General features: G+C 36.9%; 3 protein-coding genes across 6 annotated transcripts; 2 read left to right on the forward strand and 1 right to left on the reverse strand.

Annotated features, from left to right (window-relative positions):
- Positions 1-2118: 2118 nt before the first annotated feature.
- LOC147853649 (uncharacterized) lies at positions 2119-7155 on the reverse strand. Of its 3 annotated transcripts, XM_087331832.1 has the most exons (12): positions 6963-7123; positions 6089-6173; positions 5820-5871; positions 5614-5634; positions 5434-5487; positions 4969-5016; positions 3829-3891; positions 3626-3691; positions 3247-3285; positions 3036-3158; positions 2770-2862; positions 2119-2625 (listed from the first exon to the last, which is right to left on the reverse strand). In XM_087331832.1, exons 1-12 carry the CDS (start codon positions 7063-7065, stop codon positions 2461-2463), a joined length of 912 nt encoding a protein of 303 aa, XP_087187958.1. In that variant the 5' UTR covers positions 7066-7123; the 3' UTR covers positions 2119-2460. The 3 variants fall into 3 exon arrangements, with proteins under 3 accessions (XP_087187958.1, XP_087187957.1, XP_087187956.1); XM_087331831.1 differs by lacking the exon at positions 4969-5016 and having other exon boundaries at positions 6963-7155; XM_087331830.1 differs by lacking the exon at positions 5614-5634 and having other exon boundaries at positions 5799-5871; positions 6963-7154.
- A 1895-nt stretch (positions 7156-9050) lies between these two features.
- Positions 9051-11640, forward strand: LOC147853650 (pentatricopeptide repeat-containing protein At2g13600-like). Its single transcript, XM_087331825.1, has one exon. It carries the CDS (start codon positions 9067-9069, stop codon positions 10978-10980), a length of 1914 nt encoding a protein of 637 aa, XP_087187951.1. The 5' UTR covers positions 9051-9066; the 3' UTR covers positions 10981-11640.
- Positions 11641-15318: 3678 nt separating this feature from the next.
- On the forward strand, positions 15319-26257 carry LOC147853651 (Chaperone DnaJ-domain superfamily protein). Of its 2 annotated transcripts, XM_087331827.1 has the most exons (6): positions 15319-15580; positions 15611-15773; positions 18671-19776; positions 19868-19981; positions 25119-25268; positions 25714-26257. In XM_087331827.1, the coding sequence occupies exons 3-6, from the start codon at positions 18769-18771 to the stop codon at positions 25858-25860; spliced, it is 1419 nt and encodes a 472-aa protein (XP_087187953.1). In that variant the 5' UTR covers positions 15319-15580; positions 15611-15773; positions 18671-18768; the 3' UTR covers positions 25861-26257. The 2 variants fall into 2 exon arrangements, with proteins under 2 accessions (XP_087187953.1, XP_087187952.1); XM_087331826.1 differs by having other exon boundaries at positions 15319-15773.
- Positions 26258-26893: the final 636 nt, after the last annotated feature.

Consider the following 26893-nt stretch of genomic DNA (forward strand, 5'->3'; position numbering starts at 1 on the left):
AACCAAGAGGTGTTGTCCTCCCAAGGGTTTGTTCAATGATGACCCCCATGTTTTATTATGATTATACCCTAATTAATAGCCTTGTGATATTGTTCTAACGATGCCTTCAAATTGAAACGATTCAAGTGTAGTTTAGCAAGCTTGGATTTGAATATGAACCCTCTTAAATTTGATGTGAAATTATACTTTGTTTGAAATCCTTTGAAAACCAAAATGGGTTTGAAATTGTATGCATCCTTCCGAACTCCAATGACACGTTGTCGTGTAAATGTGCTTGTGTGTGCTACTCGAGCAGGACCAGGGAAGACGGAAGGACTAGGAAGGTGCAGACGTTAGGCGACGCGAACACTCCAAAGAGTGGAAAGCTCGTCAGACTTGAAGACTCTCCAAAGTCAAAGGCTTTTCAAACTCAAAGACTCTCCACAATCGGAGGCTCTTTAGACTCAAAGGCTTACATTGAACAATTAGAAGATAACCATTAAGTTTAAATGGAACAAAAGTTGGGGAGTTGATCGAGTTTTCGGTGAAGGTGCAAATCAAGTGGACTGCTGAGACCGCGACTACCTCCCAAACAACTATGATACCTTGAATCGGAGTAGTGTTCTCGTGCCACTTCGTCCTCCTTTCAAATGACCAGTGTGCGAGTTTGCCTAACCCCTTCTTTGATTCCATCGACATGTAATGACGCTCACTGGAGATTATTCGGTCTCAATGTATGCTTGAGAACAAGAAGAACAAGAACCCTAAAATCTCACGAAGAAGAAGAAGATAAAACCTTAACACCTCAAGTGCGTTGAGGATACGAAGAAAAAGAAACCCCAAAGTGTGAAGAAGAAGAAGAATTGAAGAAAACCCCTAACAATACGCTCCAAGAAACAACATGGGTGACCTCGAACCCTAATGGTACACCCCAAAACTCTAAATGAGCGACCTCCTAACACCCCCGAAACCTCAAAACGTGCGACCCGAAATAAGCCCTCTTCTCAGCATTAAATGCGTTTATTCCCTATCTTTCGCCAAATAAGAAAAAGGAATAAATAGTCCTTAATATGAACCGCATTACCAAAGAATCAAACTCTACACCCATAGTACAAGGTCTATGGCTCTGTAAATGTATATATATATATATTATATATACATATCTTTTGAGACGTGAGCACACCATTTTCCCACTTTATACCTTTGGCCACACCACACATCACGACAACATAGGAAATCCCAACCATTGTATGAGCCATCTTACAATGCCTTATTCTAATTTTTTTCTGAAATGATTTACTATTCCAAGTATTGTTTCTCATATAGATATATCATGAGTTGGGTTTCTCAGAAATGTCACTTCATTACTACAATGTGGGTAGCCTGCTTTCTTTTACAATCGATATACTTTCATTAATTTAAGTTAAAAATTATTGAAAGCATTAACATATTGATACAAATGTCAATCCCTAAATTTTTGTATCGAAGTTTATGTTGGCAAAACTATAATATGTAGACATACTGATACAATTAACCCTCAAAAATGTCACTTCATTACTACAGTGTGGGTAGCCTGCTTTCTTTTACAATCGATATACTTTCATTAATTTAAGTTAAAAAATTATTGAAAACATTAACATATTGATACAAATGTCAATCCCTAAATTTTTGTATCGAAGTTTATCTTGGCAAAACTATAATATGTAGACATACTGATACAATTAACCCTCAGAAATGTCACTTCATTACTACAATGTGGGTAGCCTGCTTTCTTTTACAATCGATATACTTTCATTAATTTAAGTTAAAAAATTATTGAAAATATTAACATATTGATACAAATGTCAATCCCTAAATTTTTGTATCAAAGTTTATCTTGGCAAAACTATAATATGTAGACATACTGATACAATTAACCCTCAGAAATGTCACTTCATTACTACAATGTGGGTAGCCTGCTTTCTTTTACAATCGATAATACTTTCATAAAGTCAAGTTAAAAAATTATTGAAAGGTGATCATATTGATACAAATGTCAATCTCTAAATTTTTGTATTGAAGTTTATCTTGGCAAAACTATAATATGTAGATATTGATACAAAAGTTAATTCCATAATATTGTTGCCCCAATTCATCTCGGAGCTTGTCAATAATGATCAATTGCATTGTAAATAAAGTTTATATTGGCAAAACTATAATATGTAGAAATATTGATACAAAGGTTAATCCCATAATATTGTTGCACCTAATTCATCTTGGAGCTTGTCAACAATGATCAATTGCATTGTAATGATGGATTGTTTCCCGTTCCCATCAACAATTCTTGAGAAATTATTTCTTTGATAGCATGAGAATTCATGCAATATATTAATTTAGGATAGATACTTTACATAAGAACCTTGCAAATCCATTCAATGGAATGGAAGCAATCAACCTTAATTGAATGCTTTTGAAATTGAGATGTTTGTGATCACCTTTTGTTTAGCTAGATAGATCTGTACTTGGATCCATCAAGTAAGGCACTATATATGTCCTCATCTCTGTCTCATTTATCTGAAGATGACCACGAGGCAATGTGATCCAAGCCACTTTCCCCGCCTCATCAAGGGTTCTCAAACCAATCCAATCATCTTTGTATAGGTCAGTCTACATTATATACAAGGCATGATGTTGAACTAGTCTTATATTAGTTTGTAAGGTATATATGTATTACTCACAAAATGAACATAAGGAAGCATATATATACCAATGACATCAACACTTCATATTTGAAATATATTGTTTGCAAACCTCATTAGGAGCCAAGATGGTGCTAAAGCTGTTTGATGCATAGTAACCAAACCAAGCAGTTTGGGGAGGAATCAGCACCTTGTCATTTTCAAACTGAAAAAGCTCAACAAGTAATATCATGTAAAGATTCAGTGTCAACTGTAAAATATCTGAAACATTTTGTCATCTCTCTCTCTCTCTCTTTCTCTCTCTCTCTACATATATATATACACATACACATACACATATACATATATAGAGAGAGATAGAGAATCTTACAGTCCTACCATAATCAAGACAAGTTGATTCAAGCTACTGAATCGCTCCTTGTAAGTTGCATTTCGATTATCCTCGAGTTCATTATTCAGCCTAGGAAGAAACTTGCAACCTTTCTCATAAGCTTGTAGATCCTTGATAAAAACAAAACAAAAGATACTAAGTAATGATATATTTTCTTTGGCACTTCATAAAGTTAGTTACAGCTACAGTAATGTGTACCGTTGGAATTTTCACATAACCAGCTGGTCCAAGGTGCTCCTGAATCATGAAATACATATAGCTCAATTAGATTGTTTTTTATTTCCCCCAAATGCCCTCAAGTTATTGATATTTTTCTGCCCTTAAGTTTCCATTATTTTTCCAAATGCCCTGGGTGAATCACTGAAAGGGAAAAGGGGATACATTGACCATGCAATTATTCAAATAGCACATATAGCTTGTCTTTTGGGGGTTGACCGAGGGCATTGGGGGAAATAGCAGAAACTATAGGGCATACATATGAGGAAATAAAGAAAGAGATCAGGTATTTTCAGAGTTTTTCATTAAGAGTAGTGATGATAAGAATGTATGAATACAGTAGTAAATATGAATTTAGTACCTGTACATAGGAAGTGTAGATTCCCAATTGTAGAATCCAGTCAGCAATTATACACCAGATCCCACTCTATAACCATCATCATCAATCAAGAAATGACTTCTGGTGATTTTTACGGCTTTTTGCCAGGATAATTTCAATAAAATTATAAAGGAACGATTTGCTATTCATTTCCTTGATGTCTTTTGTTTGTAAGACTGACTTACCCCACACCATGGTACAGATGCTGTGCCCGCATGAGGTCCAGCAATAGATATCATGTTATTCACCTAATATAGAGGATGCCATGTGCTAAAACAAATCAGAGAAAATCAATGCAGTCATACAGAAAAACAAAAGATTATACTACGTAAGGTTTATTTTTTAAACATATTGCATATTTCATGAAATATAGAGTGGTACATTACTTGTATACCTATTACAATAAACAACATGAGTAAGTCAAACACATAGGACCTGAACCAAGCTCTCTTGAATTTAATTTAGCAAATGCATATCAAGAGCCTCAAAATCTCATCATTTACAGACTGTAGTAAATAGCAGTCCACAGTCTCTACAATCACCTCATGGTATATAACAATCGGCAACGGTTCGGTTCGGTTTGAGAGGGTCAAAACCAATCTGTTTAGAATTTTTGAAACCTGAACCGAACCGAACCGTTGGGTTTTTGAAACCTGAACCGCGATTTTAATGGTTTGAAACCACAAAACCGTTAAGCATTTTTCAAACCATTAAAATTGCGGTTTCGTGGTTCGGTTTCGGCTTTCAACTTAGGTCAATTTTTAATTTTTAAATTTATAATTTTCATTTTTTAAAATTTTAAAATTTTTAAAGATGTTCCTAAAATGTGAGAATAAGGTCTAAAAATGAAAAGATTGTTTAAAAACAATTTTTGGAAAATTATTTTTAAAAAAATAAAAAAAACGTTAAACCGTTTAAACCGCGGTTTCTGACTGTTGAAACCGTTAAACCGAACCGTTGATGATTGTTAATGGTATACTAACAGATGTGATCTTCAACGTTATATTATTCAAGGATAAAAGCTTGTTATAAAAAAAAATCTTTGGCATCATAAGATTCGTTTCCAATGAACTCACAAAAATTGTGATTCATTCGCTGTAGAATGCAGAAAAACAACATGCTGACATTTCTATAATGATGTATCGATTAAAATGCTCTCACTGAAGCATAATAAATCCATTTATTAAGCAGCAAATGCATAGATAAATAGATGTCATGAACCTACAGTTCATAAATTATGGGACTTGATACATGTAATTTGTGTGATAATTATATGTATGTAATATCATTGCAGGGCAAGAAAAGTACTAGCAATATCAACTTACAGGTGGCCCATCACACCATTGAATAACACCACGGCCTATTGCATTCCCCTGTATAATAATTACATTCAAAATTTGGAAAGATGTTTATTTTATGCTTCCATGATAAGGAGCTTACAAAAATGTGGTTGACGCGGAAAATGAGATGGATGCCTTTGTGCATATGCATTTTAAGCTCATGTGATAGTGGAGTTACAAATAACAAGAAATAAGGATGAATACAACCATAGAAAACATCAAATAAGAAAATGAAAGTGTTAAATATGAAAAAAATTCAGAGAATCAATGCACCAAATGACCAAACTAAATGCATATATCCTATACACATGCTATAGAGGCTCCAAAATGCTCTTTCTTTCTAGGCAAAAACAAAATATATAGCAAATTGCCTTTTCTAATCTGAATGAAGGTAGTCTTTGAATGGTGCAGTTAACCTTGCAAGACTCCAAATTTAGTCAAATCACTAACCTGTGAAAGGGCGACTAAGTTGTAACCACCCTGAAGTTGTGAGAGAGACTTAATCTGCCACACCAATAAATAAATAAATAACCTATGCATATATTATGACATTATAGTAAACACACAAATTATTATCCTCCTTTACACAGTGAAGGATTTCTTTCTACTCCCAAGAAAATGGTTTTTTACATCCTCACAGACAGAGTCCACCTGCGTCATTATCAGAAACCATGAAGAATAAGATGCCTATAGATATGCAAGGTATAATAAGATGATCATATTAACATATTTTGTGACCTAGCTACTCCATTCATAGATATAAGATACAAATGAACTGGAAATTGCAGAATAAATATCCCCTCTCAGAATGTAACATAATGTGCAATAAAACTCACTTGTTCAGTGATGGATGTGAACCATGAAGAATGGCTGCCATCTCCAACCTCTCTACATCATTTACACATAGAGAAATGAATCAGGTCAGACTTGTAGTATCCATTATTAAAGCAATGACAAAGTAATTCTTGTATACATGTACATACATATATATGTATGTATGTGTGTATGGTTAAGAGAGCATAAAAGAAAAGCTCTTTATTTTGAAAGCAAGATGATGATAATAGCTAAAAAATGTTCTAAAAACCACAATGAATGGAATCATTACATGCAGAATCCTTCTTGCCCCGAACGATTCCTCAACACTTCGGTGAACCATGTCATCCCTTCGTAGTTGCATTGGCTTCCAAGCCCTGGGCCACAATAGCATTAGGATTATTTTTCTTTCTTTTCTTCTTTGAAGGATATATCATGTTATTAAACCTCGTTTAATTTTTCCATAGTTACTTTGATCTAACAAATTTCTCTTTTTGTGAAGAGGAATAGGCCTGATGGTTTGATCTCTTAAAGATTTAAAACAGGTTTTGCAATCAATACTATTTTGTTATGTACTCGATCTTTGATATATGTATATATAATTTCCTCTTAGATATATGTATATAAAAAACAGGAATCATACATTCGCACCAACAGGAAATAAGTCAACTGGCAATCCCGAGAGAATAAAAAACCCTTTTAAATTAAGCAAGAACCGAGATAAGGTCGATGTTGCTTGCTAATTATCTTTGAGTGTATTTCTGTCTTTCTAATTATAGTAGAGTTTATCCATTAGAATTTGATACAGTCCAATACGATTTGATCTCTCTATAACTATAGATTGGATCGCACTAAGATTGCATCATGTTTGGCATTGTACTTTCTCCTTAGAATCGGAGGGGAAAAGAACTAAGCCGAAGTTTAAAAGGGTCTTAACATCACAACATCATCCAGTGTATTAAAATTTTCATAGATGGCCGCTTTTTCTAATTTTTCATATGACTTGACTGCAGTATTTTGGGAAATGGACTGTTAGTGGTGGTGGTGGTGGTGGCACTGTCTGAGTTTTAAAAATTAGAAGACGACTCATAAACTCGAGTAAGAACGACAAGCAGAGAATGATACATATATAGGTGAGAGAGGCGAGTTGCTGCGATAAGAGTTACCGTGGAGGAAGACGAAGGGCAATGATTCTACGAAGAGCACGGAGGAAGATGCTACCGCGACTGCAATGGCGATGGAGATTGTCAGAGTCTTCTGATAGGCCATGATTGCAATGAGACGAAATCGAGAACCAGGAAACAGCAGAACGAGAATCGGAAGCAGCCAAGCAGGCAGAGAGGGAGGGAGGGGTGCAGCAGAGAATCCGCAGTTAGCAGCAGAGAATCAGAGGGAGGAATATCCGGATCGCCATTGACGACGTCTGATCCTGCTGGAAAGACTTTGGTATTTATGTATATACCATGGCTTAACGGTTCGTTTCGGTTTGAGCCGAAACCGGGCCCATTGCTATAGGAAGATAAGGAAAATGAAATAATTCATGTAATTTGCTCCTTTTCATTGTTTGGTTTGTAGGCAAAAAAAACATTACTATGTGTGATAAAGAAAAGCTCATGGCTCAACCCAACCAACATTTCATCTAGGAGGCTAAGGAAAAGGAAATCATTATATGGACTTCATTGCAATGGTGTTGTTTATCCCTCGTATAGAAGTATTTTTTATATGAAAATATATATTCCATATGGTAGAATTTTGAACACGGCCACATGGGATATATCAGTCTTGGTGCACAAGTGACAATTGACCCCATTGACTACTATTATTGGAATGGTGGTTAATGGTGTGAAGTAGGTGATTATGGCCATCTGTCGTATGGTTTTTTTAAAAGGTTGGAGTATATGAGGTATATAGGATGCGAGTATAAAGCACGAGGATATCACAATGAGATGCCTCGTCTTACCTGAACCATATGTACAAACCATGTATGTACCCGAGGACTCTATGTTTCAACATACCCCAACAAAAATTTGGAGAACGAATGTTTGTATAAAGAACATCCTCAAAGGCCCATTCTTATGGCAACTTGAGTGACCACTCACACAGATAAGTGTGTGGTGTGTTTCCTAATCAATGTCTATATGGCAAGAGGAGCAGTATGACATGGAGGTCCTTCATGTAGTGCGTTGATAAGCTGTTGAAACTTGTAAAACAAATGAATATCACTGTTTGATAGTGCTCCTCTATCGTGGGTATCGACAAGTGTGCAACTTGAACATCAAGAAGAAAGTTGTTAAGAAAGCGAGGGAGCTTCGCATGGTGCAAATCAATCAAGCATCCCTTTGTACATATACCTCTCAAGTTAACGAGATATGATCTTATGGGATACCAATATAGGGGTTTCGTCAAATGCAATCATGGAATTATGCCTCCTATACAAGTTCCAAGGACTTGAATCATTTAGCATTGGGAATGAAGAAGTTTTGTTATATGATTGTCTTATATTGCCATAGAGTATATGTCAATATGACAATTGGAATTTCTCTCCCATTTTGATTTTTAATCACGAGATGGTCCCCTAGAGTTCTAATCAAGATATTTCACTTAATTTGTTGGAGTTATCGCCATTTGTCTCAATAGATGCAACATATTGATTCAACAAAAGATGTTTATAATAGCATTGCCTTTGCTAAACATGTCTTGTGAACTCCCCAACCAAAGCTAATCCTCGAACTAAGAACAAAATGAAGAACTAGAACAAAGAGAACCTGTTAATAACCCTTGTAACTAAGAGATTAATAAGGACCAAACCAACAAAGATATAAATGAAGCATTATGACGGTTTCTTTGAAAATCTAACACCAAAAGTTACAGAATGAAAGCCTTTGTCCTATATTTGTTTGAGAGACCATCATTTGGAATATTACAAATGCTTAAGAGGCCCATTAGCATGCTTAAAATCTATCTAATGCTTGCCAAACACCATTCAACATTTTCAAATGTGGACACTCTAATGTTTTTTCTTCCTGTGTGGCCCAATTAAGTGCTGATTATGTTTGAGCTTCATGAGTCGTCAAACCTACATGAACCAACGGGATCCGAAGAAGTCATTATGAGAATCCATACCCAATGATGGGTGATCGATTATTGTACGGCCTCCTGGAGTCTATTCTGAAGACTTAAAAGCTTCCATTTTCATTGATTTTGGGGGGTATATGGACCAAAAATAGGGCTTTGGGGGGGTTTTTATCAAAGCATTGAAGCAATGGAACCATGGAAGTGTTATGGTGGAGGAAGAAGACCTGCTCTGTTCTCACAACCAAGGTTTCACACTGCTCTGTCCGTCCATTTTCGACCTCTGCTAGCGCAGCTAAGGAGGAAGAGAGGTTCCTCCACAGGAGGCTGAGAGGGGTTCACGTCCCTGCGTCAAGAAGCCTCTCCAATGGATCCTCCTCCTCCTCCTCATATGATAATATTGATCGAGATGATACTTCTTCTCTCGAAGAATCAATCGCCTCTTATTTACAAAGCTCTCATAGAGATCCTGTTTCTTACGCGTGTCTATTGCGCAGATGTGGGAAGGCGGTTTTGGGTCTATGTGGGATGCATTTGCACTATCACATCATCAAGAATTCCATGGAAACAAATATTGTTTTGCAAAATTGCCTCGTGCAAATGTATGCTGAATGTGGATTCTTGGAGGAGTCTTGTTTGGTTTTTGCTTCAATTGCGAACAAGGATGAATTCTCGTGGAATTTCATGATCCGAGCATGTGGATTGCTTCAATATTCTCCGAGAAATGATGATATCGTACCATTATTGAGCAATGATGAGGTCATACCATTGTTCGAGAGAATGCTTGGCGAAGGAATTTTGCCAAATAAGTTCATCTTCACTAGTATCCTTCTAGGATGTTCTTTGCCAGAGTTTCTCAGTCAAGGGAGACATATGCATGTTCGAATCATTAATGGCATTCCCCTCAATTCGGATACATTGTTAGCGAATACGCTTATTAGCATGTATTGTAAGTGTGGGAATTTGATTGATGCAAAGGGACTGTTTTGTAGGCTTGATGAGAGAGATATGGTTTCATGGAATGCTATGGTTTCTGCTCATGCTAAATGTGGGCAAGGAAGAGATGCCCTTTGCTTTTACCAACAAATGCAACAAGAAGGTGTGATGCCGAATGTAGCTACTTTTGTTAGTCTTCTTGATGCATGTGCAAATGAGGCAGTTGTTTCGATAGGGAGAAAAGTTCATGCCTCTTTTGCTGGAAGTAGTTTCGAATTCAATGTAGTAATTGGTACTGCTCTTGTGAATATGTATGGAAAATATGGTGATCTCGAGAATGCATGGAGGATCTTTAACCTTCTTCCACATCGAAACACTGTATCGTGGAATGGAATGATCACATCTTATTCATTGCATAATCAACCTAAGAGAGCTCTTAATCTATTCGAACAAATGATGCAAGAAGGAATAATGCCTGACAAGTTTATATTTGTGAGCATCCTCTCCACACATGCTACTAAGGAAGACTTAGCTGATGGGCGCCGGGTTTATGGGCGCCTCGCAGGTAACAGGTGTGAAACCGATCCTTTTGTCTGTACTGCAATACTTAACATGTTTTGCAAATGTGGTAGCATGGAAGATGCCGAGAAAATGTTTGTTTACATTGTGGATCCTGATGAAGTCTTATGGACGGCCATGATCTCTGGCCATGCACAACATGGTGCGGGAAAGAAAGCCCTAGAGCTCTTTGGAATTATGTGTGTCAAAGGGTCACATCCTAGCAAAGTGACATTCATGAGTGTTCTTTCAGCATGTAGTGGAGCAGGTCTTGTGGAAGAGGGTGTTCGGCATCTTTTTTCTATGGAAAGAGATTATGGTATTGTGCCATCATTGGAGCATATCAATTGTGTTTTAGACATGCTAGCAAAGTCGGGAAGATTGGATGAAGCCGAAAATCTGATAATGAATATGGTCGATGAAGCCACAATTGTAACCTGGACGATCTTACTTAATGCATGCAAAAAGCAGCTTGATGTGGAGAGAGGGAAGAGAGTTGCTAATCGCATGCTTGAGATGTATCCAGATTATAGCTCACCATATGTTTTGCTTTCTCATATATACTTTGGATCTGGAAATAATGAGGGAGGAGATAAGATGATTGGCATTCATCAGTAAGTATGAGGCATGGGCAATTGTCAGTTTGCCTTACTGTAGTAGTTAAGGACCTCAGCACTAATGGCATGTTATGAACCTTCACTTGACTCAAACAGTCAACAATGAAAGGACTATAACCTCATTTAGTGTGGTGATGTTCTAATTTGGGCAAAGCTTAGGTTTGTATTACATTTACATTTCCCTTTATTGAACTTTAAGGGATAAGCTCACAATGAAAGCTAAGAACCTCAATCAGTGTCATGATGTCTCAATTTGGGCAAAGCTTAGACTTGAAGGCAGCAAGCAAGCTCACATTTTGGACTTAAATTACATTTACTCCCCTTTGTTGAACTTGATGGAAGAAGCTCACAAATACATAGCCTTCAGTTTTTCTTGATTTCCCCAAGGGCTTCGAGTTTTCATTCTTTACCCAAAGACTCGTGGTCAATCATTGAAAGAGAGAAAATGGTTGAATTTACCGTATAATCGCTCAAACAACACATACAATTGTTCATACATGGGTTGACTAGGGCCTTGGCGGAAATAACGAAAACTCCCATGTAATTGCTCGTGTCATTATTGGTATATATGCAAGACAATAGTATGAGAAAGAAGCTCATGGTTCAAAATAACATTTCATCTAGGAAGATAAGAAAGTGGAATAATTGGTTCTGATTCTAATGTGTTGTTATCCTCAAACTAGAAGTATTTATAAAAAGATATATTCCATAGATAGAATTTCAAATGCGGCCATGTGGGGTATACACCTTCAGCACGCAAGTGCCAATTGACCCCATGGACTAATATTAATGGAGTGGTGGTTTGTGGAGGGAAGTAGGTGGATGTTGTTCTTGGTGCTACTAAAGCCTACATATGAAACATAACTTCATTTGCTGAAACGCATTAAGAATTGACACAAGTGTTGTTGTACTTGTGTTTGCTTTCTTATGTGCAGATTCATGTACGTATCAATGGTATCATCTATCTATTGCAATAATGCTTAGGAAACATATCATATTGTCAATTAAAATTAACGTTTGTTGTTTGGTATGAATCTCACAAGTCCTATTGGCACAAAATAACAACTCCTTCCTAGTTAAAACTCATGATCTAAAACCCAAAATCATGTGGTCTTCTAATTAAGAAGAATGTTGGATTGATGTGATGATCAATTACACGAGGAGACCTTGTTGTGCACCAAACAAAACAGAAACAATATTACAATGGCTAGAAACCTTAAGTATGTTAACTTGGTGTGATAACTACTACACCATGAGACTCAAATGCTTGATGAGCTTATAGAGTAACGACAAAAATCAACCACACAATGACACCCAATTGATAAACTAACTTATAAAGTGATCACTAATGATGAAAAAGGTGTACTCTTTTTTCTTAGTTGTTGTCTCAAATTATCCATTCCCATTGCTTTATAGCTTTGATAAAAATTCATTTGTTTGGTTCTTTATTTGTGTGGAGAATAATAGAATAAGAAAGGAGTTGAGAACACAAAATCGATAAAAAATGGTGAAACAATCAAGAATGATTGCAATGTGTCCTTAACATTTGATAATGTGGGCCTTTTATCACATCATATGATACATGTGTGTGCATTTGGACCATGAAACATGGGATAAATCACACTAGATGACAAGAGCCCTCAAGGTTGGATTATCATTTATAATAAATTCTACTTGTCTCAATGTATATACACTTAGGAGTTAAACACTAGTAAAAAGAAAGAAATTAAAAACAATTCTCTCTTTATTTACATAAGATTACATCTAGTATAAGTAGACAATAAGTTAAGTACAATGAGGGTGGAAATTTAGGGTTTGGGTTTAGGGTTCCTCTCTCTCCTTCAAAAGATGATGGAGGAGGTGACGGAGGCAAAATAGACAAGGGGGAAAATGTAGAAAATGGACGAAGGAGTTCCGTCGAAAGGAAAAGCTTCCTTCCATCGTCCTCAATGACCCTCTCTTCCCCTGTGTCAGCAAACCTCTCGTCGAATCGCACACTCCAAACCGGGATTGGCAATGAAGGGAATTTATTTGCTACCTCTTGCATTCCTGCATAATTATCTTCACTACTTTGGATCCTTTTGCTTTCATGTGAGCTCATTAATACCTTGCCTATATTCTACACGTATAGATTTCCTATCTAGACTTGTACGTAACTAGCTAATTAATTAAAATGGCCTTTCCTCCTAATTGGATTACTCTAATTCTACATTTACATATGGTCACCTTGGTTGGACGAACAACACCCCGACATGCCCACGAGAAAGTCTCCAAGGTGGATGAGTTGAAGATTATTTACATTGGAAATCAATAAGTGCATAGAATATTCAAGCCATTGACGAGTCTCCAATAACATAAGAATTGAAGATGAACTAAAGTTTTTGAGAATGTAAGAAGTGTCTAAGGTGGATGAACAAAAGATATTCTACTATCATGTTTATATTGTCATTCAAAATAAAAGAAAGTTGTTCAAAAGTTGTCTAGTGTTTATATCCTCATCCAAGTGACAATCATCAAGAATGTAAGGGGGTCATGACTCATAAGTATTCAACAGATTTGCATGAGAATTTGCAATGAAGTAGTATTTAATGCATTATTCATGCTGCACATATGTTTTTTTCTACCGATTGAAGATGTAATCAAGAAAATAACAAAGAGAGAGTTGTATTTTACTTGTAACATTATTATCTTAAAATTTCCTTTCCATAGTTGTCCTAAGTAAGCATCAAGGATTCATCGGTATTTGTTAAGGATTAAAAAATCCATTGTCTTCATTGATATTGTAACTCTCAAGTCTTTATGTTATAGTTCATGTAATTAGATGAAGAGTATTTCAACATGTCTCGGCAATCGCATCAAAATAAGGAAAGATTACGCTTCATGTAATACTCTATATTGTATTGGTTTGTTGTTCTATAAAAAATAATCAAAATATTTTTCTACACTTTATCATTATAAAAAATAAAATGAAACATTTTCTTCAAAAAAACAATCGACGTACATTTGCCAAACAAGAGGTACTGCTTTTTGTTTTGCCGTATGTGATGTTTTCCTCCACCTATTTCAATATTTATCCACAATGGTCACCATACAAGCACTAATTTTGGTTACAATGGGGATAAAAACATTATTAACTTGTTTACTACTAAGTTCTCTTTTTTCATTCTTCCATCTTATACATAATTCACTTATTCACAAATCATCGTCATTTTTCGCAAATAAGAGGTAATGCAACATGTTATGCTATTGCATCCAATCAAATGCCTTGCTAGCATCGTGGCTTAAGAGTACTCGACATAGCACTTGACCTTTAGACCAAAACCTTAACATATAATAAAATATCTCATATTACTTTTCAAACTAGGAATTTTCGAATAACAACAGCTTTGTCGAGAGAATGCAAAGCTGCTAATGGCGCAATAGATGTTTTCCTTTTCGGGAAAAGTTACCAGTGTACTCAAAACTTATTTATTTTTCCCGAAAAGTGTGCTTGTTTAGATATCCAGAGATAGCCTATCAAGGATCGGGGCGAGGACCGAATCTCTTAATCGCAGAGCCTATGATGAAGCGAATGATTAAAGTTTTCATTAGAAGCAAGATCAAGTGAATATAATGAAACTTTTGAGCAGGGCGATCTATCATACCATGCTTTTGGATTAACTATTTATTACGAGGTAAATAAGCCTAAAAAATGGAAAAAAACAAAAAAAAACATTAAAAAAGGGGGGGGAAAACAAAAAAAAAACACACAAGAATGTTTGAATAATATTCGCATTCGTTTTCCAACGTAGGAAAACGAATGTTATGCTAGACGAACACGAATTTTACATACTATGGATCAGAGCATTTCTTTACTTTCCGAGTCAAAGGCCTTAATAATAATAATAATAATAATAATAATAATAATAATAATAATCAGGCAGGTAAACTAACTCTTTGTGTGTGTGTGTATTTTGTCCACGAAGAAGAAGAAGAAGAAGAAGAAGACGAGAGAGAGAGAGAGGAGGAGGAGGAGTTTTATGTAGTTTTTTTTGAAGGTAAAAAAAAAAAAAAACAGCAAAAAAGTTTATCCGGGCGATGCCTTGCTTCGTTTGTGCTTTTCCGGTTCCGATTGAATTCCATCGCTCGTTTTCGCGTCTCGCCGCCTTCTGTTGTCTGGTCTCTCTCTGCGTGTTTTGCGTTTTCGTTGATCTTCGATTTCTTATTTTTTTATTTTGGCCCTTTAGGGTTTCCATCAGACATTCCAATCCATCCACCCAAAACCATCGGACGGCAGATCGATCGATCGATCGATCCAAGAGGAAGGAAGGAGGTAATCCGTAGGAGAACGGCGAAAATCAGAAGAAAAAGGAAGAAGAGATAGAGGAGAATCAGAAGCATCAGAAGGCAGGAACAAACAGAAGGAAGAAGAAGAAAATTATCAGAAGAAGGTGCATCAGAAGGAAGAGGAAACAAAAAATTTATAGTAAGAAGGTGAGCCAAAAGGAGAAAACAGAACGAAGAAGGAAGAAGGGGAAGAATCCGAAAGACGAATTAGGAGAAAGGACGAAGAGAAGCAAGAAGAATATACAAATAGAAGGGAAAAAGAACGAGGAGAAGGGGTCAAGAAGAAGAAGAAGAAGAAGAAGAAGAAGAAGAAGAAGAGGAAGAGAGAGACAGAGAAAAAAGAGAGTGGATAATCTTCTTCTACTTCTTCTTGGCAAACCTCAACCTCAGCGCTCTCTAAGGAGTAAAAGAAAAAGAGAGAATGTTCTTCTGCATCAGCCTTTCAATCGCTTCCTATGCATCTTCTTGGTCAGTCTCCTCACAATGCTCTTCTTTTATCTTCTTATTCTTTTAAAAAAAATGTAATGCATGCTCTGCTTTTCTATGTATTAAAGCAAAAATGCACTCAACTATCTGATGCTGAGATTTCTAGAACCAATTTCCTTGAAATTTTATCTACGAAAGACAAATCCTAAGCTTCAGTCATTGCTTTCTACTAGAGCATTTTCAGGGCTTATCTCTCCACCAAAACATGGTCATTAGTATCATGGAACCTTATCTGCACAAAAATTCCAGGAGTTCTAGGTTGTTATATTTTCCACGGAGGCTTTATCTGCGAACAAAACCCGATCTTCATTCCGTTGAAACATTATTCTGCATGAAACATGATATGCAAAAAGCAAAACTGATAATTTTACAAATAACCCAAAAGTTATTATCCAGCTCAGAGCTCTAGGCCTTTCCTGTGCAAAATGAAATTGAGAGTTAAAAGCCTCCTTCTATTTAAGCTTATCTACACCAAAACATTTTTATTTCTCTAGTTTCTTGTTTAGAGTTATAGGACATATGTTTAATTTCCATTCAAATTTATCTGCCAAACAAAGTTGAGAATGTTATTCTTTAGGCCTTCTTTTCCTGAACATGTATCTGCAAAACAAAGAAGGTGGTTTTGCAAATGCATCTTGCTGCGAGTTCTAGGATGTATTTTTCCTTAAAACTTATCTCCACTAAAGATGATTTGCAATATCACACGTCGAAAGAAATTCAGTAGCTATTACAACCTTCCTGGGATCTGCAATTTGCATGCGTAATAAAGCACAAACCATACACACATATATTGTAAGAGTGCACATCCAACTCATCTGCCAGCCATAGAGCCAAAACACCCCAAGCCTGGGAGGTAGCAATAGAAAGGCATCTCATCCCTCTAGCTCACACCTAACAGAGAGAAAAGAAGTTGATGCATGCTCAAAAGAGGGTGATCAGTTCATAAATATGGGACCGGTGTCCTAGTTATAGTATTACCTGACATCCCTCCATCTCAAATTGCATTCAAGCACTAAAGATGACTATGGATTTTCATGTTGCAATGGCCATCCCGATGTCTTGGGGTGTAAACTACATCCCTTACTATGCATTGTGTACATCCATCTAAAATTGCATTCAAACACCGAAAGTCGCTATGGATTTTCATATCACAATGTCCATCTTAATGTCTTGAGATGTAGCTACACCCCCCATTATGCAGAGTGCAGATATTAGGTTCAAGAACCACAAACTGAATTGTTTGTTTGATAACAGATGTAACACCAGCACTTCTCTATGGGGTAGAAATTTGTGGACCAAGCCGTCATCGGGCTCATAACTGGAGAAATTTAGAGAGACGTAAACCATTGGTGCCCCATGATATAATTTGGATGGACACGGGAGCAACCCCAAAACTAACCGAGGCATTATTCTGATTAGCTACCAATAAGTATCCAACAGATTTGGGAGCTCTCTATGCAAAGTTACTGAAACTTAGCAATTAGGTCATTAAAACAGCTGGCTGAAAATTGAGAGAATCATTGCAAGAATGGTTCCAGTCGCATGGCATAAGTATAAATGCATCAGCCATTCCAATATAGCCTGGATTGTTCACACCTGAACATGATTGAGGGGGAAAAGAATAGAGTGATCCTAACTGATATCATTAAATTGGAAAATGATGAACGTGGATTAGCCTTACAACATCTCTTGGTAGACAGATGGCCCACCACAAGGCACTGTTTCTACATGTCATAGGATGGATTTTGTACACATCATCTGTCTTATTGTGTTGTGTAGTATGATAGGGCAGCTCAGGACTGCCTCACATCAGTTAGAATTCCAGATGGACAAATAAGTATGCAAACCTATAGAAGAATAGATATGCCAACTGTGTCATCACAGGGTGGAGATACAATTGCCACTTCAGTCAAGCCTTTGCCCTGCCACACAAGATCATGGAATGTGACAACTAATGGTATTTGGGACTGTAAGTTGTTGAAGGACAACAATGACCACAACAGCTCGTCAACAAGAAGAATCACGACTTTCTTAACCAAGACACTTGAAATGGGTTACAGTAGATCAGGCAATTGCTATGTGTCATGCACGTAGCCCACGACCATATGGACCATGGCCTTGTCACCCTGGACATCAATAATTAAAGGCCATTATCACCTAGCACCAAAGGTGCTTCCATTGCTTCTTAAATCTCTCCATCTTGGAGTGGCCCTTGATAGCGATTTTTCAAAGATAAAAACTTTCAGTCTAAGTTTAGAATCAAGTTCTTAGATATGTAGAGTCTTTAGTATCATATGTTTTATTGTATCTATTTTGGTTTTTTGTTCCTAAAGACGAGAAAACATTGTAATGTGTAATATCTTTTTTGGTCTTATAGGCTATTTTGGCCTCTTTAAAAACGTTAACATAGTTTTTTTTTTTTATCTTCCTGTTTAAAGTTATGATTGTGCTTGCTTTATTATTTTCCCATTGCAAACCCGCATTGTTTAGGATGAGTATAGTTACATGCATCTCAAACATAACTGTGTTCATATCTTATGCTAGAAAAAACTCAATTTTTATAGCTGCATCTATTATTTATTTTAAATCATTAATCATGCTTCTCATAAGATTTAATTTGTGAGCATACAAATTTTAAATATATGTGGCCTATTCTATGTAACTTTATTTGCATTTGTGATTCTCTTTAGTGCTTAATTGTAGTTATTCATCTTTGTTCTAACATTTTTTATATACAATCAGCATATTGCTTCGCATTTAACATAGTTTTTAGTAACCTTATTATTTTAATAGATAAAAACAACCTGCTCTCCTTTCCGTTTCTGTATTAAACTGATTTTATTCTGGGTTTCTGAAATATTTATATATTATTGAGGCAGAACTCAATGTCATCAGGAAGGCAATTTGGGAATGTACGTCTGGATTATTTTATCTTTCCAGATTTGAGAATCTCTAGAAGGAACCAAATCTATCTGTCATGGCTGGTTATTCTAGCAGAAGCACTGTCCCCGATGATGTGATAATCATTGATGATGGTGGGGATAGTGAGGTGGAAGATCAAGATCACAGCTCAAGCTGTCAACTGGGTACCGATGATTCTGATTTGTTCATATCTGAGATTTCAGACAGTTCTGATGAAGAAGATTGCATTGTCTTGGAGCATCGTCCTATCAGAAGATCTTCAGTTTCCTTCAAAAGGATTCCAACAACAAGAAGGAGGTGTAAGCTGGAGAAATGCAGTGATCCAAATGACTTATCTGACTGTGAAATAATTACAGATGTTGATGGTAAGGTTCGAAAGGATTGGGAAGAGGCTGCCCTTCGGCGGCGTATGGCCAATGCAGATATTGATCGAAAGGCCCATGAAGGTTTTGGGGAGTCTTCTCGTAGGAAACACAATCTAAATCCTGTCAACATCCCTAGTTACAGAGCTAAAAGTGAAGAAAGTACTAGTGTTTCAAATCATGCCAACAGTGATGCAGATCAAAATCCAAATGTGAAGCAACATTCTAATAGACAACGCCAGGACATCAGAGACCAGGATCATGCTGATACTCTGCATGGATGTAGTACCTTAGCAGATGGAGTGGATTCAATTCATGTAGACACAAGGAAACAATCAGATACTCAGTCTGACCAGGAAGATTTAAATCCAGATGCTTCTGATGCCAGATCAGACGATACTATTGACGAACCTTCTTTAACAGGGAATATTCCCAGTAGCACAATCAACAGTGTACAATTAGATGAAGGTGATAAACCTTCACTTGACAATCCATCACCGCCGGATGGGCTCAATGATGTTGGAACATCTGATGGATCAAGTGATAGTCATACACAGTCTGTTCAAACATTGGGAGTAGATGGAAATCCAATTATTGGAGACAGTAATGTGATTGGTAGAGAGATATTGAAACAAACGGAAGAGTTCCAAAATGCAGATGCGGAGGAATGGGCAAGGCGCCACAGGGAGCTACAAAAGCAGGTTGATTATAATAGTCATACAGTTTTATACATATTTAACATTTGCTTTCATCATGTATGCAAAAATTCTAAACTATATTTTGTTTCAATAGGCTGAAGAAGCTCTACGGGAACGAAAAAGAAGGAGGGTAGAAGGAGTAAGAAGGCTAGAAATGGAGAATAGGCAGAGACAGAGATTAGAGGAGATAAGACAAAGCCAGCTGAAGGTAATAAATTAATTTGTTTGTATAAGAATATAAATAAAGTATGTATCGATATAATTTAGTTCACTATGCTCTACTTGCTTGAATCATATTCCTTTTGTCTTTCTGGATCCACATTGCAACCTAGTTATCCTTAACATTAGTTTAAATCAGTACTACAAGTTTGGAAAACCATGTTGTAAAGTAAAAAGTTATTATATCTACATTTATATCATGAGAAAGAAATGATAAAGTGATTTTATGAACCACTGCAAAGTGATGTATGTCTCTACATGTGGCGTTAAGGATTCTTTCCTGATTACAAGCAAAAAGGAGTTTCAACATGTCATGTGCTGCAAATGAGTTGCAACTTCTGGCTTGAGTATTCAATGGATGAAGCTTTTGGAATATTGTGATTATGTGGTATGAAGACCTCAAAGTGCTTTGTAACAGCGAATGTTATTTTTTGGGAAAGTAGAGAAAAGAAAGAAAGGAATGGGAGATGGATCAAACAAGTAGAGCATAGTGAACTAAATTATTTTTATTTTTATTTCTGTGAGAACTTGATACGTTTGTTCTCAAACCATGCTAACAACAATGCAGTTTCTCATTTTGCCTCTCTCATAAAGTTTCACGATCCTCTTATTTTAGGCCATTCTCTTTTATCATTATCTTCTCCGTTGGCTCATCTTATCATAGGCAAAGAGGAAGTGTATACAATAAATATACACTACCTTACGTTCGTACAATATTATGTTTGTTTCAAGATAGATCTCAAAACATCACACATACATATGTGTGAGAGAAACCTCAATGCGCACATCTCTATAATATGTGTAAACTTCCGATTGAAAGAAACTCGGGATGTCGCCACCAAATGTTTATAAAAATGAAATAGACAGCTTCACATTTTCCTAAAACAATGCATGCATTTCACTTTCATGTCGTCTACATTTTTCATCTTGCCATTTCATCCAAGCATCTTCTATGCCAGATATCAAGAAGAAGAAGAAGACATGTTGACATTAACGTCCCTAAGAGGTCAAAATGACATAAGACCCAACAGGGAATGCATCTATAATGTGTTCCATTTTGAAGAACATATCAAGAAGAAGAAGAAGACATGTTGGCATTAACGTCCCTAAGAGGTCAAAATGACATAAGACCCAACAGGGAATACATCTATAATGTGTTCCATTTTGAAGAACATATCAAGAAGAAGAAGAAGACATGTTGGCATTAACGTCCCTAAGAGGTCAAAATGACATAAGACCCAACAGGGAATACATCTATAATGTGTTCCATTTTGAAGAACAACAAAAGGAAGGATTAATGCCTAACACATTTTATTTATTACTTAACCTTATAGGCAACTGACCGTTGGTATAAGCTAATTTGGGTTCCAAAGAGATGAGATTTCTCTTGTTTGATGTTCTCCTTATAGGCAGGTCTAAGATGGAGAGTTTCCAAAGCGTGGAAATACTCTTTGATTTTGGGAACTGATGGGTGTTAAGGTGGAGGTCAAGTACAGTTTGACGTTGTGGAATTACTTTGCTCATGTAGCCTATTCATTTTTTGTGTTTTGGTCCTTGAAGATTCTCTCTTTGGTTGGTGTGTGTTGACATGTTTAATGTTACTGAATATTTGCAAGAATTCATTCTGACGTGAAGTTTGCGACAGTCTCATGTCTTCAACAGTGTTTCTATATACCTTTTCATTCTTAGCATAACCAAGCCCAAACATCTTTGATCTTTGCATTCCATTACTTTGTACGATGGCCAAAAGCCTTGTTCTCAGAGGCAATGCTATCTTCCCCTAATTTCTCTGTTCTTCTCATTTACCATCTGACCACACAAATTGTTGAAGAAAGAAAGAAATATTAATGACTTTTAAGAGGCCAAAATAGGCTGGCTATAAGACCAACAAGAGATTACATCTTAAAATGTTGTCTCATCTTTGAGAACTACCAAAATAAATATAACTAAGCGAGAAAGTAAATAGAAATGGAAATAGTCTAAGAGTAATTAAAAAATCTCATAATCTATACGCATAAGATTCTCAAATCAGATATGTATTAATTTTTGTCTTCGATCTCTAGCATAGGTTGATCCAAAATGGACAGGTCTGTAAAGCGAAGGAAGCGTTTATGATTGCCGGAGATAATGGCCTTTCTCTATTAATGACAAGGGTGATGAGATCATTGTCCACAAGGCCAAGGCCTATGTGCACGACAAATTGCTACTGCCTGATCTAATGTAACCCCTTTGCAATGTCTGGTCAGGAGTCCATTTGTGTAGACCTCAAGTTAACTTGTAGCATGAGTAGGAGAGATGGGGCTAAAGAAACTTGTGATTGTTCTTTGTTGATGAGCTTGTGTGGATGTATTGTTGTCAAACAATTTCTCCTCGTGTCTCTTGAGTTCTAGCTAGAAAAGCCTCACATATTGTTTATTCTCATATTCCATTACATTGCATAGTGGGCTAAAGCCTTGCATAAAGATGCAATGGTGTCACCCCTTATTTCATAAAAAAATGCTACAGTCACAAACATACTTTCTTCAGATTCCACTCCATGATGACACAATTGGCAAATTCTTTCTTCTAGAGGTATTCATGCATATCTGCTTACGTCAATCTCTAACTGATGTCATTAAGTTCGCAGCTGCCCAATCACATTGTGCAGTTCATAGTATAGATGTATGTCCATATAAGATGGCCTGATAATTAATCCATCCTCTGATGTGTGTAAAAAGTGTCTTATAATGGGCAATATTCCTACCAAGAGGTGTAGGGCAGATCAAGGTTATTTTGTTTTCCAAGTTGACAATATCAGTTCGGATCACTCTATTCTTTTCCACTTTGGTCATGTTTAGTTGGGGACAATCCGAGCTATATTGGAATGGGGGTAGTGTGTTTATGATTGTGCCATGTGACTCAAACCATTGTTGCATTTCACCATACCAGCAATGAATATTTCCATGTTCAGCAAGTTGTTTTGATGAAATACGTGCCACCTCGAGTACCTTTGTTTAGGGAGCTCCCAAAGCTGTTGGATATTGGTTATCGACGGAAATAATGTGTCAATGGATATTGGGGTTTTCCCAACTCTGCTTTGAAATATTGCTCCTTATCATGCTGCAAATCATTGAGACTAAAGGTATCTCTAGATCTTTCCGGTTATTTGACTTGTTAATACTTGGTCACCAGGTTTCTACTCCATAGAAAAGAATTGGTGTGATCAGCGTATCAATTAGCCACAATTTAGGTTCATGGCTCTTGGAACTGCTCGTCTTTCACGTGCACCAAGAGCTGCATATCTACGAGGAAGTTGTGCTAGCCAGAGCCTCCAACCACCCATTGGGAGAACACACCTTTCTTGACATGGATTCATATAGTGCATAAATTCCCCATCGCATAGCTATAGGGGCTCAAAGGGCTTCGAGCTGTTTCATGAACCAATCACATGGTACAATGTTGAAGGCTTTCTTTTCAGATATCCACAAAACAGCAATAAATCCTCTTATTATGGGCTCTGCACTCTTCGATTAGGACCTGGAGGGTTAGTATGTGATCCAAAGTTGTGAATTCCTTCTGAAAGCCTGCCTGTCCATGTTAGAGATTATTTGTAATGTAAGCATAAGACAAGGAATTAAATGATAGATAATAAAGAGGAAGAGAGAAAGAAGGGTGCTGATCCCAACCACCCTCAAGCAAAGGGATCGAGACGGGCCCGAGCCTTGATCGGCGTCCCATTCTCCTGCCATGGCATCGAGTCGTACTTGGTACTGGTGCACGCTCGCTACAAGAGTCTGTTCACCACAATGTCAGTCTCGACATAGTCGAATAATGTGTCTAATGAGGGTAGCTAGGCCTTATATATATAGCTGTTCACACATGGCCCTTATTGGTCGTCTCAATTCCTAGGATTAAAAGTAATCTTCCCTTCTTTACACTCTCGGTTAACCCTCACACTTTATCTTCGTGTGTAGAATACTATGGTACAAACTACCACAGGTTAAATTATGGTTATGCCCATAACAGTTCAGCCGTATGGTAGCCATTTCTGCCTACACATGAACTCAATTCTGACACTAGGATTGATCTTATAGTTTAGCCAAGTAATTGCCAATCATGGTGGTCCTATAATTTCTCAGCATCATGGTGTCTCCACCCTTGAAGATAGGTTCAATGGTATGTTCTGTCCAGCCAATAGGGAAACCTTCACATGTAGCTCTATTAAAAAATATGTGCTTTCTAGCAATGAGAGCAAGCTATCACAGCTAGATAAAGTGCTCACCTACCAATCCATCATGATCTTGGGCCTTTTCAAATTATAACCGATCAATGGCGTTTCTTACACTTTGTGGAGTAAAAAAGTTGTATTGGCATGGTCATGAGCCATGTGAGTGGGGGCTGGCGGGGGATACGGTATAGTACCTTTACATATTCATGCTGCACCAGAGGGGAGGTAAGTTGCCTCTCACTAAACATTTTCCATGCTCTCTTACTCTCTTTGTCCTAGGAACAAGCAATATGCATGTGCGTGGAATATTGTTAAATATTATCTCTTCTTATTCCTCACGAGGTGTTGGAAGGTTGATCTTGCTTGTTTGTGTGTATCATGACATTTTTCATCATACCAACACTTTTTATGACTCGACCAGGTTTTGGTGCATTGCCTATGCTGTAGGAAAGGCATTTGTGGCTGCTTTATGTAATGACTTTGACAATCCTTGTGTAACTTCGTATAAGGGTGCAAAAGGATCCAATTCTAGCATGCCATTATGTACTCCACAAATGTGCACATCAACTATCTCCCGAGTAAATTGGTATTTAGCAAGCCCGCTCTCCTTCTTTAGTGTATACATCCTCTCTATATAAATGGTGCATGTCATTTAGGTTTCATTGCCTAGTTTGACCTTCATAATTATAACATTGGTTGTGATGCCTCAGAAAACATCGCATTTTTGTTTGGCAAATGTCTAATAGCCATCACTAAGCATGATGTTAAAATGAGCTTAATCTAAAGATTATTTCTATTTATTTTCAAATGGTAATTCGGCAGAAAATTGGAGTTATTATGTGGTAATTTCCTTTAAATATGTACCTGTTTCTCCAATCCATTTCCTTCTATAATTATTTATTGTTATCTATTTTCTAAGGAGGAACAAACTTCGGGTTACAAGGAACTGGTCAGGGGACGGATACAAAATGAACTTGATAATCTTGCTACCACCTGCAGAGATATGGCAACCTTACTTTTTCGTCTAGGAATTCCTGTAGATGGTGGAGATTTCCCTACGAGCCAGCAGGTAATTAGTTTCTCGTACGATATTATTCTTGGTTGCCTGCTCTTTTGTCCAATTTTGCCAATGTATGGCCCTGTTTCAATTGTTAGCACTGATGTGCCAGTGTTTAAACAATGGCTATTTTTTTGTATGAATATGTTTATGCTGGGTCACCTCTTCTGTGTGTACTACCCCTAAGAAATGTTTCAATTTCATGGACATGGTGTGTTGGGATCTCATTCCGACTGATGTGGCCAGAGTCTCCCTCAAATGTATACATGTTGTCAATACTCTAGCCCCCCTAATGCAGATGTGGTAAAAAACTTTGTTAGTTAAGAAAATACAAAACCTTTCCCTGTCCCCTGTCAACTAGAATCCAGAAACCTCTTTTTTTGTTAGAATCTTTTATACAATTCTGATATTAGATTTCCCGTTTCATGTTGCCCACTAATTTGATTAGAAATCACAGGTCAATGCTGCCTATAAGAAAGCTCTTCTTCGGTTTCATCCTGACCGTGTTGCAGCTAGAGACATTTCACATCAGGTAGAAGCAGAGGAGACTTTCAAATTGGTATCAAAGATGAAGGCCATTCTACCACCTGTTGCCATTAGATGATATTTGCATATTCAGGCAGGCCAGTCAATTGTGTGGTGAATAGACCCCTCAATATGCTTTTGCGAGCCAAATCAACGATGTCCATTTGCTTCACTTTCTGGTGAAATCATTTTGTACATTTTTTTCCAGCGATATAACTGTCAGGGACAATGTAGAGAACTTACATGTATATGGAATATTTTTATATGGCCCTGAGTTCAAAATCTATGCCCTAATGTGGGTGCACATGATCAAGAGACCCCTCATGTATGTTGGGGCAAAGATCATACGAAAAAGTGATGAACTTCACCACAAAGCATTATCATCATTTCTGTTATCAGGTTTCTATCAATCATTTTTCAATGAACCTTGTATCTGAAGTTCCATTACAGAAGGAATCCAGTTGAATATTGATGAATGGTATGAAAGAGATGAGATGAAAAGGGAAGGTAAAAATAGATTTTTGCTTGCCTCTTGAATCTGGCATCCTTGTGTGAAAGCATGTTTTAGTTTCTTGTTACTCTAATCCACTGTAATTGGTTTTAAGAAGATTGTAATAATCTCATTTTCAACATTCATGAAAGGAGCAAAAGAGAATGGACCAAAGATTAGTAAAGAAAGTGCATAGATTGCAGCATGCAGACTAATAATGGTACTGTGTATGTGATAAAAAGTATTAGGTTAAGCAGTTAGGGATTTGTATGCATTTCTCTGAGTCTCATGTTTGTTTAAACTTCTCATTTTCACCTCCTTTACAACCTTCTTGCCTCTCCCTAAGAGCTGTAGGCCAACCCAAATTAGAGATATTAGTTAAAAGTTGGAGGGGCTCGTCAAAAGGACAAATGAGGCACCTCATCGTGAATCTAGGGATTGTACCATCTTGGTAAATCCAAATGATGCCACCACCAACCTTCTAGGTAATCAATGGTATAAGGACAGTAAGGAAATAAGTGATAGCATTGTGTTGTATGAACTTTGAAGGGTAAATGTTAAACAATGAACATTACATCATTTTGCGAATACAAATCAAACTAGATGCAGCTATAGATGAACT

Source organism: Azolla caroliniana, unplaced genomic scaffold, assembly GCF_043228905.1.
Source record: "Azolla caroliniana isolate FFs.n. ecotype wild unplaced genomic scaffold, voAzoCaro1.0.p SCAF_16, whole genome shotgun sequence".
Taxonomy (NCBI): domain Eukaryota; kingdom Viridiplantae; phylum Streptophyta; class Polypodiopsida; order Salviniales; family Salviniaceae; genus Azolla; species Azolla caroliniana.

Bases quoted from the DNA above. Each gene is read 5' to 3' on its own strand.
- LOC147853649 (XM_087331830.1), bottom strand. From the start codon at position 7,065: ATGGCCTATCAGAAGACTCTGACAATCTCCATCGCCATTGCAGTCGCG. The intron at 3,892-4,968 runs GTAAGTTGATAT...CCTCTATATTAG, and splicing joins AATGGTGTGATGGGCCACCT to GTGAATAACATGATATCTAT. The intron at 2,626-2,769 runs GTTTGCAAACAA...TATATAATGTAG, and splicing joins CCATCTTGGCTCCTAATGAG to ACTGACCTATACAAAGATGA.
- LOC147853650 (XM_087331825.1), top strand. From the start codon at position 9,067: ATGGAAGTGTTATGGTGGAGGAAGAAGACCTGCTCTGTTCTCACAACC.
- LOC147853651 (XM_087331826.1), top strand. From the start codon at position 18,769: ATGGCTGGTTATTCTAGCAGAAGCACTGTCCCCGATGATGTGATAATC. The intron at 19,777-19,867 runs GTTGATTATAAT...TTGTTTCAATAG, and splicing joins ACAGGGAGCTACAAAAGCAG to GCTGAAGAAGCTCTACGGGA. The intron at 25,269-25,713 runs GTAATTAGTTTC...TAGAAATCACAG, and splicing joins ATTTCCCTACGAGCCAGCAG to GTCAATGCTGCCTATAAGAA.